This window comes from Bacillus rossius, chromosome 1 (genome assembly GCF_032445375.1).
Source record: "Bacillus rossius redtenbacheri isolate Brsri chromosome 1, Brsri_v3, whole genome shotgun sequence".
Lineage (NCBI taxonomy): Eukaryota > Metazoa > Arthropoda > Insecta > Phasmatodea > Bacillidae > Bacillus > Bacillus rossius.
The window spans coordinates 49,341,388-49,360,761 of record NC_086330.1 but is presented as its reverse complement, the minus strand read 5'-3'; the positions used below and the strand labels follow the sequence as shown (position 1 = coordinate 49,360,761).

General features: G+C 36.1%; 1 protein-coding gene across 2 annotated transcripts in view; it reads right to left on the bottom strand.

Annotated features, from left to right (window-relative positions):
* Nucleotides 1-19,374, bottom strand: part of LOC134535770 (eIF-2-alpha kinase GCN2) — a 111,320-nt gene that overhangs the window by 58,649 nt on the left and 33,297 nt on the right. For both annotated transcript variants that reach the window (XM_063375020.1, XM_063375028.1), the window contains exons 10-12: nt 9,552-9,774; nt 8,615-8,726; nt 7,875-8,018 (exon numbers count right to left, since the gene is read on the bottom strand). In XM_063375020.1, coding sequence (XP_063231090.1) covers nt 7,875-8,018; nt 8,615-8,726; nt 9,552-9,774 — 479 coding nt within the window. The remainder of the gene's footprint in view (nt 1-7,874; nt 8,019-8,614; nt 8,727-9,551; nt 9,775-19,374) is intronic.

Below are 19,374 nucleotides of genomic sequence, written 5' to 3'. Positions count from 1 at the left end.
GATATTCTGGCATTCTTCAATTTCCGAGGGATCCGCGTGAATTTTGTAGATTAAATTTTGAAAAGTCTCAAACTAATTCTTGAACTAGGACTTGAAAAACTTTTGATCGGGCTCTTGCACCCCACTGGAACCTAAAATGGGGTCCAATGGTCACTCAAATAAACAGAAAAGTTAGGGCAAAAGATTAAATGGAGAGGCAAATATAGCCAAAAGGACGTTGAATTTTCCAATTACCAGTCTGGGGTTGGAGTGGAGTGTGTCACTCCCTCAGGAGAGGCAGTGCGAGTGGTCACGGTAAACCGTCACGAGACATCGTAAGAACTAGCTACTCGGCTGAAATAAAATGACTAGCCAACTAGATAAATAAAAAATTAGGGAAAACTCCTGAAATTAAGAGATTACGTCTCTCAATTTTATTCCGGCCGAAAATGTTAAAGTCGCAGGCAATGAGCTCCGGCACGAGGTGTTTAGGCGGTGACTGCAGAAGGACGAATCTCTCTATCTCCCAGGTGACATGTGGTTAAATTTGGGGCGAGAGGCCTGGAGTCCTAGGGGTGAACTTTGTCGGTGTGGAATGGCACCTAGTGTGTTGTGGTAGCGGCCGGCAGAGGTCTCGCTCCGATGCCTAACTAAAGGTAAGTTAGTTCACTTTGCCGCCTGGAGAGGGTGCAAGCTGTCCGTTTGCCGGCCAGTGGTCTGTTCTAGAGGCCGGAGTGTCGATCTGGGGGGAAGTTCCCAGAATGAATGGAGGGGTGAGGGGTGTTAGCGTGTGGAAAATCTCTTGTGCCAGGCGCCAATATGTGCCAGACAGTACTGAAACATTAGGAAGGGGGGGGGCATGCCTGGTGTTACCAATCTAAGCTGGGCTCTTGGAACTGGGTTGCTGCAGAAGGCAGCCAAGGTCTTCGCTGCCTGTCACGAAGTCGGACACATTTCTGGTCTGGTTTGGACTTGAGGCAGGGAGAAAAGTGAGGCGAATTTCTAGCATAGGCGAAATCACATCTGGTTGTAGGTTGAAGCATTGGGAAAGTGTTGCAGGACTCTCGTAGGAAAGATTTTATCACTATGCACAAAGGTCTAACAAAGTTTATGTTGGAGAATTTAGGTGAAAAATAAATATGTGCCAAATACTTCAAATTTACGGCACAGTATCTAACCCAAAACAGAATGCTGACCATTTTAATCCAATTTTTAAGTCTTGAGTAGTTCTTTCTCCAGTAAAAACCACAGTTAGCCAACAACATGTTATGTTATTTATGGCCCAAATCACCGGACAAGGGGAAGAGGGGGTTTGAATTCAGCTTTAAATGTATTCTGCTGTAAGCAAAAAATTTCTTTGGAATTATTAAGTTTTTTTTAATTTTCCAGTAGACAAATAATTTTAGTCTTCGATTCGACTTCTAGTTCCCGAAGCTTAGGACGTCCCTAAGAATGTAGCAACTAGCAAGTATTGTTACACTCACTGGGAACATTTTGGGAGACTGTGGATCTTTAGTTTCAAAAGAATAAATAACAACATATGCACGTTCGTCTACAACTGTGCCTCTCTTTATTTTTCTATTATAGTTAATTGAATAGTAAACAAAACATCATTTTGATAATCCTAATAAGAAGTTACAATTTATAATATAGGTTAATACCTGTATAAGTTAAAATTTTATAATAGGGCTGGCCCGTGCCAAATTATTAAGAGGTGCCTTACACCATAGTTAAAAATCAAAATTGAAATAAATAGTGATGGGTTGAATCCCATTTTTCCCGAATCCGAATCTTGAATTCGAATCCCAAACAGTACCTCGAATCCGAATCCAGATCTCAAGGGTTAATAATAAAATAATTTATAAGTTAAGAGAAAAAATTAAACATTATGCAGAATTATTTAACCCTTTAAATTTTTATTTAAAAAAACAAGGATTTTGACACGGTCTGGATCAAGACGATTCCGTTTTTGGTCACATGTTTCCTGCAGTGCTGAACAAACGTTCAGAGAACACAGTCGCAGGTGGTGAACACAAATATTTTTTGGACAGTTTATGTAGCCTGGGTGAACAGGCAGACTGAGTTTTCCAGTATTCGAGGATGTTTATTTCTGGGTTAACTGTAGGATCACGTAAGAATCTGGTCACTTCATCAATTGCTGTAGAATCCGACTTGGTGGATTTAAGGCATTCAGGCATTATCTGTGAGTACAGTGATTCATGTATCCACGGAAATAAGAAAACGAAATTCAACATCCGACGGAACAATATTTTGTAGTTACCAACTTGACATTTGTTTAAAGTCCCAAATGAAGATAAACGCTTTCCTGAAATATTTAATGGAAACTGAAAGGCGCTATCTTGGCTTCAATGGTTTTAAACTTTTAAGCCATAAGAAATATTGTCGTGCGTCTTTTAAAATTAAGCCTCACTAAAGCATAGTGATTAATATGCCCGAAGTTAAAAGTGACAGGGTGTTTTCTCTAGTTTACCCATTAAAATTCTTTATATTAATATTAGTTATTTTTTGTGTTGCTCAAAATGATTGGCTAACAAATTTATTGGTTGGCCATCATGGAATTCTCAGATAATACATATTTTAACGTTGGTAGTCTACACAAACCAAACTTGGTCCTAAAAAAATTCATAAATAGAACATGTATCAGAATATTTAAAATTGAATCGCGATTAAAATAATAATTGTATAATGTATTCATTTTAGTCATTCATTATTTCATTGTTATTACTACATGTGCGACCGTATCTTGTGATGAAAGTCAGCATTATTGTTGTATTACTAAGTAACAGATTTCTCGGTAAAGTTATTAAAAAAAACAAGATTCATATTACTAGTCTAGATCCTAAATGTGCTTTATTATATTTTTTAGCATATTCTGAGAATACATCTGTGATTTATGGCTTATTTAATGCCAATGTAGCGACAATGCATCCATCTTCATGAATATAAAATAAGTTTCCCAAATCAGTACATGCTTCATAATTTTTTTATATAATAACGAATTAAAAGTACAATACAGTAGAACCTCGTTAATCCGTGATGCGCTAATTCGGGAATCGGATAATCCGGGACGATTTACAGAAAAAATAAGAGAAGTAAAAATTGTCAGCGCTTAAAATTAACGTCACGCGGGCCGGCGGCCGGCAACACTGCAAGCCATCGCATGGGCCGCCTAACTCGGCAATGCTGTTTGTACCGACCCTTTGTGTCGCCCCCCTTTCTGCTGTCACATTTGTCACTCTTTAAACTTGAGGGGGATGTCCTGACTTCTGCTTTCCGTCTCCCTTTGTTTGTTTCCACCCGCCAACACACGGCAGGCGCCTGGCGAGTGACGTGTCTGGCTGGCATTCGGCTGTACGAAGGGGGGGCTACCCAAAATTTGTGTGTGCAAGGTCAGTACGATATTATCTTTCTCTCTTCGGCTATTGTAAATGACGGTGAACTAATGGCTAGGCAGTGCTGTATTTTTTAAAGCCGAAGACGGCCGGCCCTTACAGTGAACGGATTATCCGGGTTTATTATTTTTTTTACAGGGTTTCAATTATCCGCGAATCGGCGGGTCCCAATTAACACGAATAATGGGGAGTTTACTATTTTTTATCCATCTGCTGCCAAGGCGCAGTAAGCCTCGGGAGATGTTACGTCACATGACCTTGGCCTTAACCCAGCTGCACGCCAGTGTCAGAAGCTTGACAAGACCTTCCGGGCTTTTAATCACTAGTCCGTGAAATTCGGTAATCTGTGATTATCTCAGTCCCGACCATCACGTATTAACAAGGTTTTACTGTACCTTAATAGGATGTGTTCCAAGGAAAACGTAAACAGGCCAAGTAAATTCTAAGCATTTAAGTTTTTAAAGTACTACATTTACATCAATATTTTATTTGAATCCCGAATCTTTTCCCTCGAATTTCGAATCTTTCGAATACTAGAGATTCGGTGGGATTCGAGGATTCGACCAGCCCATCCCTAGAAATAAACAATCCCAGAGTAATAACACAGGCCAACGTTGAAAAAACTTTTTTATTTAAAATACCAAATTCTTATGTTTTTTAGGGTGCTGAATCCAAATATGATACTTAAGAAGCTGTATCTCCCACCATTTGTTCACATTTTATAAACATATAAAATTACCCGATTTATTACAGAATTTAACAGCTTTTATTTTGTTTAAATAAATTGAAAAAGTAGTTATAATGGTTGTAAAGGACATTGGTAGCACTGCTCAAACATAACTGCTGGCAAAAAAAAGTTGCATCTATTTTACAGTAAACAGCTAATCGTGGTTGTAAAAACTCTGCTGACTGTTTTTGTTATATTTGTGGTGAATTTGTGATTAAGAAACACCAAAGAAATATTTCAGACTTTGTGAAAAACGTTTATCTATCATACTTTGGAATTAAACTTGGTGATCAAGATAAATCTTGGGCGCCGCATAAGGTATGCTATGTACCTATGTGTTAAAGATCTGAGAAAATGGTCAAAAAAAGGGGGAAAAAACCTTTAGATTTGCTGTTCCTATGATTGCTACTTTTGCGGTGTTGATATTACTGGGCATAACTAGAAAAACAAGAAGGTAATATGCTACCCTAACCTTCCGTCCGCTACCCGACTAGTAGGGCATGGTGAAGATTTGCCGGTCCCTGAACCACCAGATAATTTAAATCCTATTTCAACGGAAGTTTTGTCTAATGTATCTGAGATAGATGAACCAGATGTTGAAGAATTCCAATGTAATACAGAAAATGCAGGGCCTAAATTGATTACTCAGATCGAGCTTAACGACTTGGTCAGGGATCTGGGCTTAACGAAAGAAAAAGCTGAATTGCTTGGCTCTAGACTAAAAGAAAAGAACTTGTTGGTGGTTGGAACTAGCATTAATGTGTCTAGGAAGAGGGAGCAGCAATTTTCCAAGTATTTTGAACAGGAAGGTGACTTAGTGTACTGCTCAGACATTCACGGTGTGATCAGTGAATTTGGTCTTGAATACAAAAAGGAAGACTGGAGGCTGTTTATTGATTCATCCAAAACTAGTTTAAAGGCTGTTTTATTGCACAATGGTAACATGTACGCATCTATACCTGTTGGTCATTCTGTTCATATGAAAGAAAGCTATGAAAAACTAGATAGTGTTAAATAAAATAGGCTATTCTGCTCATGGTTGGAGGATATGTGGCGATTTAAAAATGATATGTATGCTTCTTGGTCAGCAAGGTGGTTTTACCAAATTTCCTTGTTTCTTGTGTGAATGGGAAAGTAGAGCAACGGATCAACATTGGTGCAGAAAGAACTGGCCTGTGAGGGAGTATTTAAAACCTGGCGAGAAGAACATTCTGCGCAAAATCCTAGTAGATCCACAAAACGTACTCCTACCACCTCTACATATAAAGTTAGGCCTCTTGAAACAGTTTGTCAAGGCTTTGCCTAAAGATGGACCATGTTTCAAGTATCTCTGCCAACAGATTCCACACCTTTCAGAAGCTAAACTAAAAGAAGGCGTCTTCGTCGGACCTGACATTAGAAAAATTATGTTTGACATTAACTTTGAATCCACAATGACCTTAAATGAGAAAGAAGCATGGTTATCATTTAAGCAAGTTGTTAAAGAGTTCTTGGGAAATGAAAAACACCCTGAATATGTTTCTATTATAGCTAAGATGTTAAACAAGTTTAAAAATTTAGGATGTTTGATGAGCCTGAAAGTTCACTTTTAATAAAGTCACCTAGATTACTTCCCGGAGAATTTGGGAGATGTTAGTGAAGAGCAAGGTGAGCGTTTTCACCAGGACATTAAGTGATGGAAAAACGCTACCAGGGCCGCTGGAACACCAACATGATGGGGGACTACTGCTGGTCACTTCACCGAGAAGTTCAGCAAGCAACTCATCGCAGAAAAAGCTACACAAGAAGCTTCCAAGAAAAAAAAGAAAGAAAGTATAAACCAATACCAACTGATAAGTGAAACCTGTATTAGCACATTATATCACTGTTGTAAGTAGCCTACTGTAAATACAAACCATGCTTATGATGACACATAGTGGTCCATTAATTTTCCCATATAGAGGATGTATACTATATAATAAATAGCTGATTGCTCGAAAACTATGGGTGATACAAAAAAATCATAGCCAGATTTGGATTCAGCACAAAAAAATCTACAAAGATCGGCTACTAAAGTCAAAAAATGTTTTCAAAATAAATTTTTTTGTTGGCCTGTGTAATTATTAGCACGTAGCGTAATTAAAGTCCTGCAATTCCCACGTGAGTTATCACTTAGCTGGCACTTAGAAATTGCGTAGCACTGGCACGCTGTATAGAAGTCGCGAGGAATTTGGGGGTTGTTTAGTTCAAACTTGCTGGTCGGGAATGATACATTCTACTGTAGCCGGGCTGCCAGGTGGTGCATCAGTAGTTTCCGGTTAGCGAAGACAAGGAAAAGCATTTGGCCGCAATTTCGGCACCGGCTCTGGGATACCAATTCCTTGAATACTGATTCTGGGATACTTATTCTTGAACCCTGTTGTGAACAAGTCAAATTCAAACGGGTTGGATCTGCTTCACAGGCAGTCGTCGAACGGGCAAAAATACCCACAAAAAAGGGGATCATTGGGGAAGAGAAAGAGGGTGTTGAAAACTCATCAAAACAGGGTGTTGTCCTTGTGCTCAGGAGGGGTACTGCCGGGAAGCGAACGAGATCCTGACCGTAAAAAACGCGGTGAACGTGGAAGCACTCATAATTTAGAATTTTTTAAATTTAATAAAATATAAAAATTTTTACATTGAAACAGACTGACTAATTACTATTTAAAAACTTAGGGAGAACATCCCTTGACGAGACGACTACATTCTAGTGGGCATGTCGTAGTTGAATTATTCTGAGCTCTGGTCGAGAAACATGAAGAAGTCAGTCTGAAATTGCGCCAAGAAGTCCCTGGGGCGGTCAGTGTGGTGCTTAATTAAAACAGGCACTTGATTTAGAAATAAAGGGGGGATACTTCGGCTTCAGGTCTTAAAGGTTCCGAAGACTTCTGAGTGAGGGATCGAGAAATACTGACTTCGATATCTCAACATTTCTTTTGGCGCCCGCTTGCAGCGCGATCTACTGGCGAGTGGCCGAAACCGAGAAGGAGTCGAATCGTACATATCGCACTTGACTTCTTCAAAAGCATAGGGCTTATGGAGGAGACTGGTGGAGTGCTCTACTAGCTCGGGAAAGAACGACAGGCAGATGTTTATTGCATGAGTCGCCTGGGGGCAGGCTGAGCTTGACAACCGCTCAGAGTAGTTGCTAATTTTGCCACTAGAGGTCAAGAGCGGTACATTCGAACACTTATGTCCAGACCTTGAAACAGGCCATCGCTGGCCGGGGTTAAGCACCCGTCAATGCTCTGGGCGGTGATTTGTGTAAAAGAGGGAAGGGGAGGGGAGTGGAAATTTGCAGGGGCAGTGGGAACGGAGCTCTACTGAGCCAGGAGACGTGACTGTGGGTTTGGTAAAATGACTCGTGAACATGCCTTGGAATGCTCACCTCAGGAGAGCTCTGAGAAACTCTGGGTCCTGCGAAGATGCAGTCACAAGCAGTCCTGATCACGGCGACATGCCGCGTTTCAGTGACCATACATGCGCTGAAGCGATAAGATGAGCTTGAATAAATTTAAGCTACAAAGTTACTAAAATAATAATTTAAAAATTCAAATTTACAATTGTGCCGATAAATGATAATTGGCGGCACAGTATGTATATCTAAAATCTTTGAACTTCTATAATACCTTAAATAAATTTCCAAAATCCCATAGAATTTTACCAAGTTTAAAGTAACATTTTACTAGCATGACCAAAAAAAAGTTTGTAAATCCTAAACATCCATATAACAGTACCTTAAGAACACTTCCAAATGCACCCTGTCCCAGAGATTTCAGCACCTCAAAATCACTGTGTATTCGAGAATGGCCATGGCTGTTAGCTGGCAATGCAGGGATTGGCTCAGCATCAAGATCTTCTTCTTCGTCATCCTGTTTACTCTGGAATTTAAAAAAAAAACACGAGGTCATGCCTTTAACAAACTGAAGGTAGGTACTACTGACGTATGTTATTTGGGGTTTTAGCAGTTTTTATTTTCGTAATCAAGAACGAAGTGGGGGTTTTTAGATTTCAATTCTGAAGATATTATTCTGATGTGAAAGGAAAGAGTGCATGTAAAGTATAAACCAAACTTGTCAGGTGTGGTGCATTAAGTAATGTCATGGTAAGGTTTTTCACAGAGTCTGGTTTACTCAATGGTTGTGACTACATGGTTGGCCAATATATATTTTGGCAGCAATACAAGTCAAAGCAACTATAAAAATAAATTTAAAAAAACTTTACAGTTAATTTCCTCTAGTCAAAATTAAACCTGGGTAGTAATAAATTTGATTGAAATTCAATTTTTTTTTTTTTTTTAACTTTGAAGAATGTTTAGTTTTCAATTATTTTTTCATTGATTGGTTAGGGTAACAGGGATGCGAATATACATTTTGGCAGCATTAGTTATTTAGAATGTTACTGTAGTTCAATATTTCTGTGTTTAAAGCATGGAAATTGTATTCTGGCACTGATGAAGAGCACAACTGACACACACCTGAGAATTCTTCTTCTTGGAACCATTACCATGCTGGACTGAAGGCTTGAAGAAACTATGGCCCAGCAACTGACCTGCACTCCACTTCTGGTCTTCATCTCGCACCAAACACCTGACCACATTTCATCAATAATCATAAAATAAAATTAACATCATAAAAAAAATACTGGCAGTACACATTACAATAAGAAAAAAAAATATTAATTTGTTTACACAGGCATATCCAAGAGAAAGACTTGAGAGACTGACTACCTCCATTCTGGATCACATCTTAAACTGGCTAAATGACCTTTTCTGGGGAAAACATTAGTTTCACGGATACTTCACAGCTGGTTTAAAATTTATCATTAAAAAATGTGGATAACAAAACAAAACAGCAGCCACCTTGTGATTTAAGAAAATATTCAAGAAAAATGTTAAAACAGCAATATATTACAGACCAGTGAAGTAATTAATTTATGACCTTACAAAAAATCTTAAAACTTTATATCATGACATTTATGAGTCACTACTTGATGCTTTGATATTGATCACATATTGGTAGCATCAATATATCACAGGTAGGTACTGATGTCCCTTCTCTACTAAGAATCAACAGGAATGACAACATTAAAATATTGCAATTACCCCTCCACTAAACTACATCAACTAATAATTAGTTTAAGGGAACGCGACATCGTATGGTCTGATCACTCACCTTCCACTAAGTTGGTCCCAGTTTGAATACCTGAAGGGTCATAACTGGATTTTTCACAAGTGGGATAAGCGACAGACATTACCGTGAGCAGGTAGGTTTTCTCTGGGTACTCTTATTTCCCCCACCCATTCATTCTTGTTTCATCATCACTCATCATCTCTAATGACCCAAATGTTGATGAGACAATCCCTAATTCATCATTCCATTCAATGAATCAATAATGAGTTTGTTTTTAGCAACCTGTGCAAGAAGTCCTTGCAGTCTGCAGGTAAACTTGGAGGAATTTCCAGTTCCAGTGGTCCAGCAAGGGTTTCGCCTCTGAGAAGCGACAAAGCAAGAAGGCCCAGCTGGTGAATGTCCGTCTTCTTGGTCCAGCGACCTGAAGATACGCCACACCCACTGTCCGCCTGCGAAATGTCCTGCAGGCGCCTGTCTATGCTGTAGTCGGTGACGACGACTTTGCCTGTGCAACATTACAGTTCACAGCCTTGGTAATCTACACATCTTTAGACAAAAACTGATGGAGTTACAACTCTGGCTTCAAAAATCATGGTACCAGCCAGGTGAGGATTACTTTCAAAATTTTTTGTTACCTTAATGAAACACTGTAACAAAGTAGGTCAACTAAACAGAATGAAATAAGATATCTTAAAAGCCAATAAAAAATTTCCTGAGCTTTGTAAGCTTTTGTTCAATCTTCAACTACAAGCTTTACTAAAGACAGGAAGCAGGAACAAACCATTTTACTCTACATGCCAAGAAATTAAATACAAGAAAACACTAAAATTATTGCAGTATCTGATTTTTTCACATTACCATATTCCAATCCATAATATTAAGCTTTTCTTCCAAATTCCATGTAGAGCGTCTATGTCTTTTTGATCCAGACTAAGGAAAGACCATTCTCGGACCAAAAATTTTCCTTCAAAGAACCAGAACATTGCTAGTCCACCGACCAACTCATATAAGTACGAAGCAGGGGCACGACTAATATCGGAATACGACAGAAATAAAATATGGCAGACCAAGAAAAGAAGGCCAACTATGATTTAATATGTTAATTAAGTCTTTCAAAATATATTTGCGAAGAAAATTTAATGTCATGCATGCTACAACTAAATGCTTGTTTGCAATTTATATTCTAAAGGATGTATACTATCATTTTTCACTTCACATCACAAACAAATACCGCCTTATTCGATACGGTGCGACACATAATTTTTTTTTAAATGAATTCAAGTTATATGATTTTTATTAGATTGAAAAATATAAATAATACATAAAAACAAAAGTTATGTACATTACAACAGACTATTTAATTACAATAAATAGTCAGTGTACCAATATATGTAATTTTGTTAATGAGTACAATTCTTAAAAAGTCATAAATCTTTAAAAAAAAATTTTTAATTTGTGCATTCTTTTGTATTGGTGTCCATTTGTTAACATACTTTTTCTGTAATTTTATTAACGGCAAAACAAAATAAGTCAAGAAACATACTTGCCAAATTCAATAAAACACAAGTATTCTCAGCTTTATGCCTCTAAAATTAAAGACAAAATTTTATTGTTTCATTTATTGCTTAATTTTGTTTTTAGAATGAACTATTTCAATGTAATTGGTTTTATTTTAATAAATGCTGTTTATTTTGTGAAGACAGTTACATTAAAAACTGCATGGTAAATATGAGGTGCATTATCAACTGGGAAACCTAATTAATTTTCAAAATCCTCTTAGTCTAAGTATTGTGTTATGAAATATATGTTAAACTAATAACACTCATTGCATTTGTGATGTAAATGAATAAAATACTGCATTGAGTAAAATTTTGTTCAAATTCAGTTAATTTAACAAATTAACCAGTATTTTGGAATTAAATGGCATAGTTATGTGCATTAAGGTGCTATTGTTGTACTGACACACATTTCAGAGTTAATTCTGTTTTTCGCAACTCACCACAAATACTGTCCTCACTAATAAAACATTTAATATTAGTGTGAGAGTGCAAGAAAAACATGTTGTAAAATCAACAGGTGATTTGAATTTCTATGTTAATGTATTAATGTTTTATTAATACCTATCGAGGAAATAACCACATTTCAACTTTTCCTTTGTCTGCAAATAGTTTTTGGTTGGAATTCATACTTATATCTTCAGACAGGTCTTGAAGTTAGATTGACAAAGGTCATTTCATATTTCAAGTCGTATTTTTTCAATGCCATCCATGATTCATAGTCAGCAATTAAGCTGCTCTTTGTGAAGGCGGCATGCTTCGAAATCAACTTGTTTCTCATTATTTCCGGCTTGATGGAATTGATGAAGATAAAATAGAAGGCTGAATGTTGCCAAATTACGATCAGCAAACAATACTGTCAAAACTACTAAATACCACATTATTCTTTGTGCTTTTTATAGGTGGCTTTATATTTTATTAATAATAAACAATAACAATAACCAATTTGTAATAAGTAAAACTCAAAAATAAAACAAAGATATACAAATTAATGGCAATCTGAAAAATGTTATATGTTGGTAGCCAAGATCTCTACACAACTTTTCTTCTATTCACCGCATTTTAACTGAAGGGTCATTCCATGTCAGTTCAACCACACCATGACACCCACCGTCTCAGATTTTGACGAAACATGGCATGGTTGTTCTATTCATTGATGTAAGTAACCATACCAATTTGTTTTGTTCTATCTCGAATGGTTTAGATTTTACAGCCCCTTAAAGTTTATGGATTATTGGCATTTTTATTATCTGGCCGCCGTTAACTAGATGTGTTGACAGATGGAAAAAAATTCATATTTTTTTTATTTACTAACCATTTTGTCTGAAAAAATTCTTATGTTTTGATCAATGTAGCAGGAATAATATAAAAAATGAACAAAACTACTAAGTGTTTATTTGGAACCATAAAAAAATCTCAAAGTGTAATTTTTATGATTATCGAAACAAAATGTAGAGTTTTATGGAAAATGGTAAATCTCATAAAGGGAAAAGGATAATCATGAAATCTCTGTTTTGTTTTTGTTCTAAAAGATATGTTCTACCACATTAAACAGTAAGATTCGTGGTTTTTTTACTCCTTTGATAAATTATTTCACTTCAAAACACAAAAATGAGTTAATTATTTAATTTTGGTTAAAAAGCTGCTTTGCCCGCTATTTGCCTGCCTGTGTTTCTGAATTATATACAGATGATTAAAATACCATATTTCCCTTTTGGTATCCCACTTACCTTTTTATAAAATTAATTACCTTACTTGCTGCTTCCTGTTTCCCATGCTGTCAAATCCTGCATTCCTGCCATGACATTAACCTGTTCTCTTTACACTCACAAATACGAACAGAACTGACCTCAGTAATGAGATTGCAGTTCAATTTAAATATAATTATTAATTTACACTACATAAAACATTAGTGTGTTTACTTACACATGCAATACTCCTATGTTCTTAAGGCTTACAGTTCTTGCGGTTGTAACACTGTTAGGTCATTGTACTTCAAAATTCTTCTACATTGTCAAATTTTGATTGGATATTTGTCATACATTCTTGTGAAAACTGATAGGTTCTTCCAGTCATTGTTTTTGGCGGTTCCACCGTAGCAATAATATGAGGAATAGGCACAGCACACGTATCTTCTTTCTTGGGCCAAAAAAAGGATGGTGATGGTCCGCAGGGATGAAGAAACTGTACCGTGACATCTTTTTGTTCAGCATTTATCTCATTCACCATGCCAAAGTACCAGAAGCTGTCATAAACACAAGCAATAAAACATCCAGGGTACAAATCTTCTAATTTCACGAGATAGTTTTGCTGAATGCTAATAAATTAAAAATAATAGCTGCTTTTTCATCCTTGCTAATTCTTCGAGCCTCAATATTCCGTCGCATTCCGTTTTGCCATGGCTGGTCGCAAAAAATGACCACTGAGCTCTCAGTAAAAAATCTCTCTCATGTAGACACAGGTTTACGAAGTTGTATTTATTTTTATATTGTGCTGCACACCCATCACTAAAGTAATGAATCTCTTTAATGTGTGGGTGGTTCTCTTTCAAAAAGGCAGTCATATTTTTTTGGATTTCGTACACCATACTTACATCATGTTTGAGTTCATCAGATATGATGCAAAAAGGTAGAACAAGTTTTTTGCCAGTTGCATCCTTGCAGGGAATGATTACAGGATGAATAGTGCATGAATCTGAGGTCCAGTGGTAACCTTGGGCTTCCTCTTGTATCGTGAAAGCATAATTTTCACTGAAGTCCATTGAAATTACATCTACATTGGAAAGAGCTGTTTCTTTTAAAATTTTCAAAGTAGATGCTTGTGTTTTGGCAATGTAAGAATGAGGTAGATATTAATTTGTTGAGTTTTACAACTAATATTTCTATAAATTCAACAACAGAGCTGGAACACCTCATCATTTCAGTTTGATCTGTGGAAACCCACTGACTGAACTCAATAACGTCTTCATTGTCATATTCTTCAAACTTTGTCTGTAAAAAATGGACAAGGTTATCTTTTGATGAACATTTGTCACAATGCCTTAACATACATTCTCTTGTTGCTCCTTCACAAACCATGAGCAATATCAGTTCTTTGTAATCTTCATCTATACCGGCTTATGAATCAATAAAATAACATTCTGGTGTATTGTGCACACGCATACTAAGTGTGTGCCACTAGAAGCAGCTAAAATGCACCATTTAGGTCTCAAGAAACAGAATTTTGAAAAACCTATTTTCAAATGAGGATGCTCCCATTTAAAACTTGAGTATAGCTCAGAAAGATTACACAAAATCAAACGCTTTCCCTCATAAATCTTTTTTTCCTATACTCACGACATCCTTCATCCCTGGCAGAATTCTACAATGTTCATCACCCTGATAAAATTGTTTCACTAAATCAATAGTTTCAAGGCTTAGCTGTTTCCCTTTCTTAGGGTCTGGTTCGCCTAAAAAAAACCTTGTCTTTAAACACATGTTGAGCCTTACGAACAGAATAATCAGATGTGTTAAAAGTTTCTTTTTTTTTTCTTGACCACAACAGAGAAGCTGGTATTGTCAACATTTGAATGTGTTTTTTTTCTTGATGCACCTATAATTTCCTTTTTAATAATGTTCACTAGTTTATCCATGTCTTCACTGTTCTACAACATACTTTTTTCCAACAAGTATTTTTCTTCTGGTAGATAAACTTCAAGAACAGTTTCAATTTTTGATTTTACTTTTTCATGAACTTTTTGTAGCTTTTCTTTAGCATAACTTGATTTGCTATGATGACCAGGTGTATGTAATTTCATTGGTGAACATCCAATTTCATGAAAGGAAGAATTTAGCTCGTCAATTACAGTAATTTTTTGAAGTTGGTATAGTTCATCTCTAAATGTTAGTCCTATATCCTTTGTTTGTCCATTCTCGTGCTCATCATTACTTTCAACCTTGTCAGCTTCTTTATCTTTTAAAAGTTTATTCCTGCAAAACGCACAAAGTTTCTGACCAGGTTTAACCTTGTACCCTTTTGATAAGATGATTCTACTCTGTTGTACAGTTAAAACACTAAGTGCTTTTTTAAAACAGTTTTATGTCTTTTGAAAGGATCACAACTCACCTTTTGTAAAAATTCATACTTCTTTAAAAACACACTTTTATGGTGAAGGCAAACAGTTGTTAACTTGTTGGATTCACATCATAATGTCAAAAGATTCAAATCTTCTTCAGAAAGTTTTTCAATACCTTGTATAGACTTGTCCTTGACATAGTGTAACAGATGGCAATTACTTTCAGTAGTTTCTCCAACACTGCACTTTTTTTCCATTGTTCAACAAAACATAACAACAATGCACTTTGGTACTCACTTAGTTTAATAAAAACACACAAATACTATCAATAACACTCATTTACTGAAATGCTTAATTGACTGTTATGTATAAGCACCAATCTTACTTCTTTCATGGCAACTGCCTGTGACGGACTGACATGGAAGCTATATTAAATAATGCTGCTGTGATGGGAAGGCAGGTTCGGACATGCAGAAGGTCACACACAGCCCGCCGTGCTCTCTCTCTATGCACGGATTGTATCAGTTGCTGGCCTTATGGCTTGTCTCCTAGGAAGATCTTGCATCTGGATCTGGAAGAGGGCGAGCACAGAAGACGGAGGAAGGGGTGTGTGAAGTCCGCAGCCAGGCACAAACACAAAAAATAGGTAAACTACACTGGCAGTTGTTTATGTATTTGCGAGTGGAAAAGGAACAGGATGGTGTCATGGCACGAATGCAGGGCTTTGACAGCGTGGGAAACAGGAAGGAGCAAGTAAGACAACTTATTTTATAAAAAAGTGTGTGGGATACCAAAAGAAAAATGTGGTATTTTAATCATCTGTATATAATTCAGAAACACAGTCAGGTGGCAAATAGCGGCCAAAGCAGCTTTTTAATCAAAATTAAATAATTAACTCATTTTTGTGTTTTGAAGTGAAAAAAATTATCAAAGGAGTAAAAAAACCACGAATCTTACTGTTTAATGTGGTAGAACATATCTTTTAGAACAAAAATAAAACAGAGATTTCATGATTATTCTTTTGCCTTTATGAGATTTACCATTTTCCGTAAAACTCTACATTTTGTTTCGATAATCATAAAAATTACACTTTGAGATTTTTTTATGGTTCCAAATAAACACTTAGTAGTTTTGTTCATTTTTTATATTATTCCTGCGACATTGATCCAAACACAAGAATTTTTTCAGACAAAATGGTTAGTAAATAAAAAAAATATGAATTTTTTTCCATCGGACAACACATCTAGTTAACAGCGGCCAGATGGTTAAAATGCCAATAATCCATAAACTTTAAGGGGCTGTAAAATCTAAACCACTAGAGATAGAGCAAAACAAATTGGTATGGTTACTTATATCAATAAATTGAACAACCATGCCAAGTTTCGTCAAAATCTGAGACGATGGGTGTCAAAAATAATTTTTTTTGGTTGATTTGGTATGGAATGACCCTGAACTAATCATCACGCAATGCTCTGTTTTACAGAAACCTATTTATTCTTATCAGTGTGCTGATAGGTTTAACCTATTTTTAACAACTTGACTGGTTCTCCTCCTGCTAAAATGTTGCTAGCCAATAAAACAGGTGTTAATTATGCATGTTAAGTAGATAGTCTTCTCAAAATTTAAATAGCAAATGAAGTACAAAATAAAAAATGCACCGCATAAATAACTTTAAGAGTCCAGAAAAATTTCTGGAAATATTTTCCTCTGAATGAGAAAAACCTTTTGTGATCCTGAAACTTTTCCCAATTCATGAGATCCAGCACAGTGCTACTTTTAATGTGACTGGAAAAACATAAGTTTATAGTATCCATAGTAAAATTGAAGGATATTTAAGGACCTTTAACCCGTCATTGGTCGCATTGTAAAATGTTACACCAGTGGTCGCGCATGAGCATTTTGCTCACAGACTTAATTTTACGATTAGAGTCGTGCTTAACCACTTTTTAAAGGCCAAATATTTTTACATATTGCAAATGAAACAACTCTGCTTGTTTAAATAATATTTTGTATTATTATCACATAATTTTTAAATTTTTTTTACATAAATCATCAACACAATAAACTATTTGGCTGTATACTGAGTTTCCTTTGTCCGGCCTACGAATACATCAACAATAAATGCAGTAGTGTTGGAAGCAACAGAAAATCACACATCATTCACAACTTCACCATTTCTAGCACAAAAATTATTAAATCTACTGAGTCTTTTGAGGGCACACTAATTTATGTTATACATTTGAGACTATGACTAATAGAACACACATTATGCAATAGAAAATTTCTACATCAAAATTAACTGCTTTCATGGAAATTTACATTTTATAACACCTAACTTTATTAGGATTTTTCAACATTATCTTGGTCAAAATTTTTATCTTTGCGGCTGCTTGGTTTTCCGGTGGTAACCTATCCGGCAACCATGGTGGAACTTCTGTAAATACAAAGCACAGAATATATATTACATTACTGAAAATTCTAGTCAAAAATAAAATAGAAACATAAAACTATGGAAAGACTACAATTACATATCATCCTCTGGAATTCCTAAGTGCTTTTCCAAAATTATAAAATCTTGTCTCACTTCTATCCAAATTCAGCTTTTCAACTTCCGTATTCAATAGTAATAATTTCTTATTTTATACGAAAATCAACAATTTTGTGACAAAATGTTAATGTTTACTATTATTGATGTTAATTGATGTTTTATGTAATATATGTTTATATTTTTTTGTATTTTCAAACAAAATATTGATAATTATAACATAACTTACCTGTTCTGGAACATTCAGCGATTTGTTGAAGAGCCAAAGCCACAATTTTCTTCCCCCGATTCATTTCAATAAGTAATACCACGAATCATTAGATTTAGTCTCACAAGAATATATTCCACGACTAAACACAGCACATTGCAAACCGAACAGTCGTCGCAAGTGTAGCAACGCGACTGGTCGCACTGTGAGCAAACTGCTCATGCGGCGTGCATGCCTGTAAGCGAATACTTATATCAAGGCCAAGTATCAGTTACATTCTGTCAGCCACCTAGTGACTTGATAATGAAGGTTCAAAACTCAGCTAGAAAAAAAGACACCTCCAAGCAGCAATAAAAACAATAACAGTAAAAGAATATTTCTTAAGGTGAGCAAAATGCTCATAGCGCGACCAATGACGAGTTAAGCAATAAAAATCAAATTAAGGACATTTTTATACAAAAATTAAGGTGACTAACGAACCCTGTAGTATATAGAATGAATGAATCAATCAATCAAGGTTTAACATCTCACTGACATTGAGGTCATTAGAGAGGCTGAGAGGTGAACCTCTGAGATGGAGTAGCAACCTAATGCATCTTTTGGGGAAAATCGGAGAACCCTGAGAAAATTCTCTGGCTCAAGGCAACATCCCACCTATGTGAAAAATTCTATCTGGCCCTGCCGGTAACCAGGTCCACATCACCTTGGTGGGAGGGAAGTGGAATCTGATCACTCAACCACCATGGTTGCTAAATCCAGTACAGTAAATGGACAACACCAATACAAAACATAGATTGGGCAGACCAGATATTTACAATCTTTTAACTGTCAGTAATTAGTATTAACAAATTTGAAATTATACATCCGTAACATAGTACAGTGCGTCCATTAAAGAATGCACCAGTTAAAAATTTTAATAGTATCAACTGAAAGCATTGTAGAGTTTTGGTTCAAGGTCACAATTATAGAGTAACTCAAACAGTTTTAGATAAGCACATGCACGAGTACTGCTTTGTTGTTTTCTTACTTGCAACACCACCTACGCAAAATGCCGACTCCTAAGCATTAAGCGTTTGTGTTCTACAATTTGCTAAGAGTGAATCTGTAATTTCAGTTCAACGTGCATTTCGTTTGTACGAGAGTAGTTGAATGTCAAAGTCCCTGACCGTTGGATTCGTCCTAATGGTCGAAATGACCGAACTCTTTTTTACTGACCTCCACATTCACCTGACTAACGCCATGCAATGTTTTCCTTTCGGGCTTTATAAAAAATTGTGTCTACATTCCGCTGCTACCTAATGATTTGCCACAGCTGAGACACAGAATTGAAGAGGCTATTGCTTCAATTAATCCAGACGTATTACCAAAAGTGTGGGAAGCATTTGATTTTAGGTTGGTGCACTAAAGGTGCACATATTGAAAGGAGAACATTTGTAAGAAAGACTAGGTTAGTTTACCTTAAATTTGATGTATGATTCATTGCAAATAGTCTAAATTAACCTGTTACAATATATGTACCATTGAAACTGGGTAATTATTTTATGGACATCCAGTAAAATGCACCAACTTTATGCAAATTTCTAATTCTATTGCAAAGTCACAAAATAGAATCACATAATAAGAAAACACAGAAAAACCAAAAGTTTTTAAAAATCACAAAGTAATATTTGTCTACCATCTTGCACACCTATTAGAAAAAAATGGTACAAAATACTATGATGTATGAATTTCAGAAATTTCTG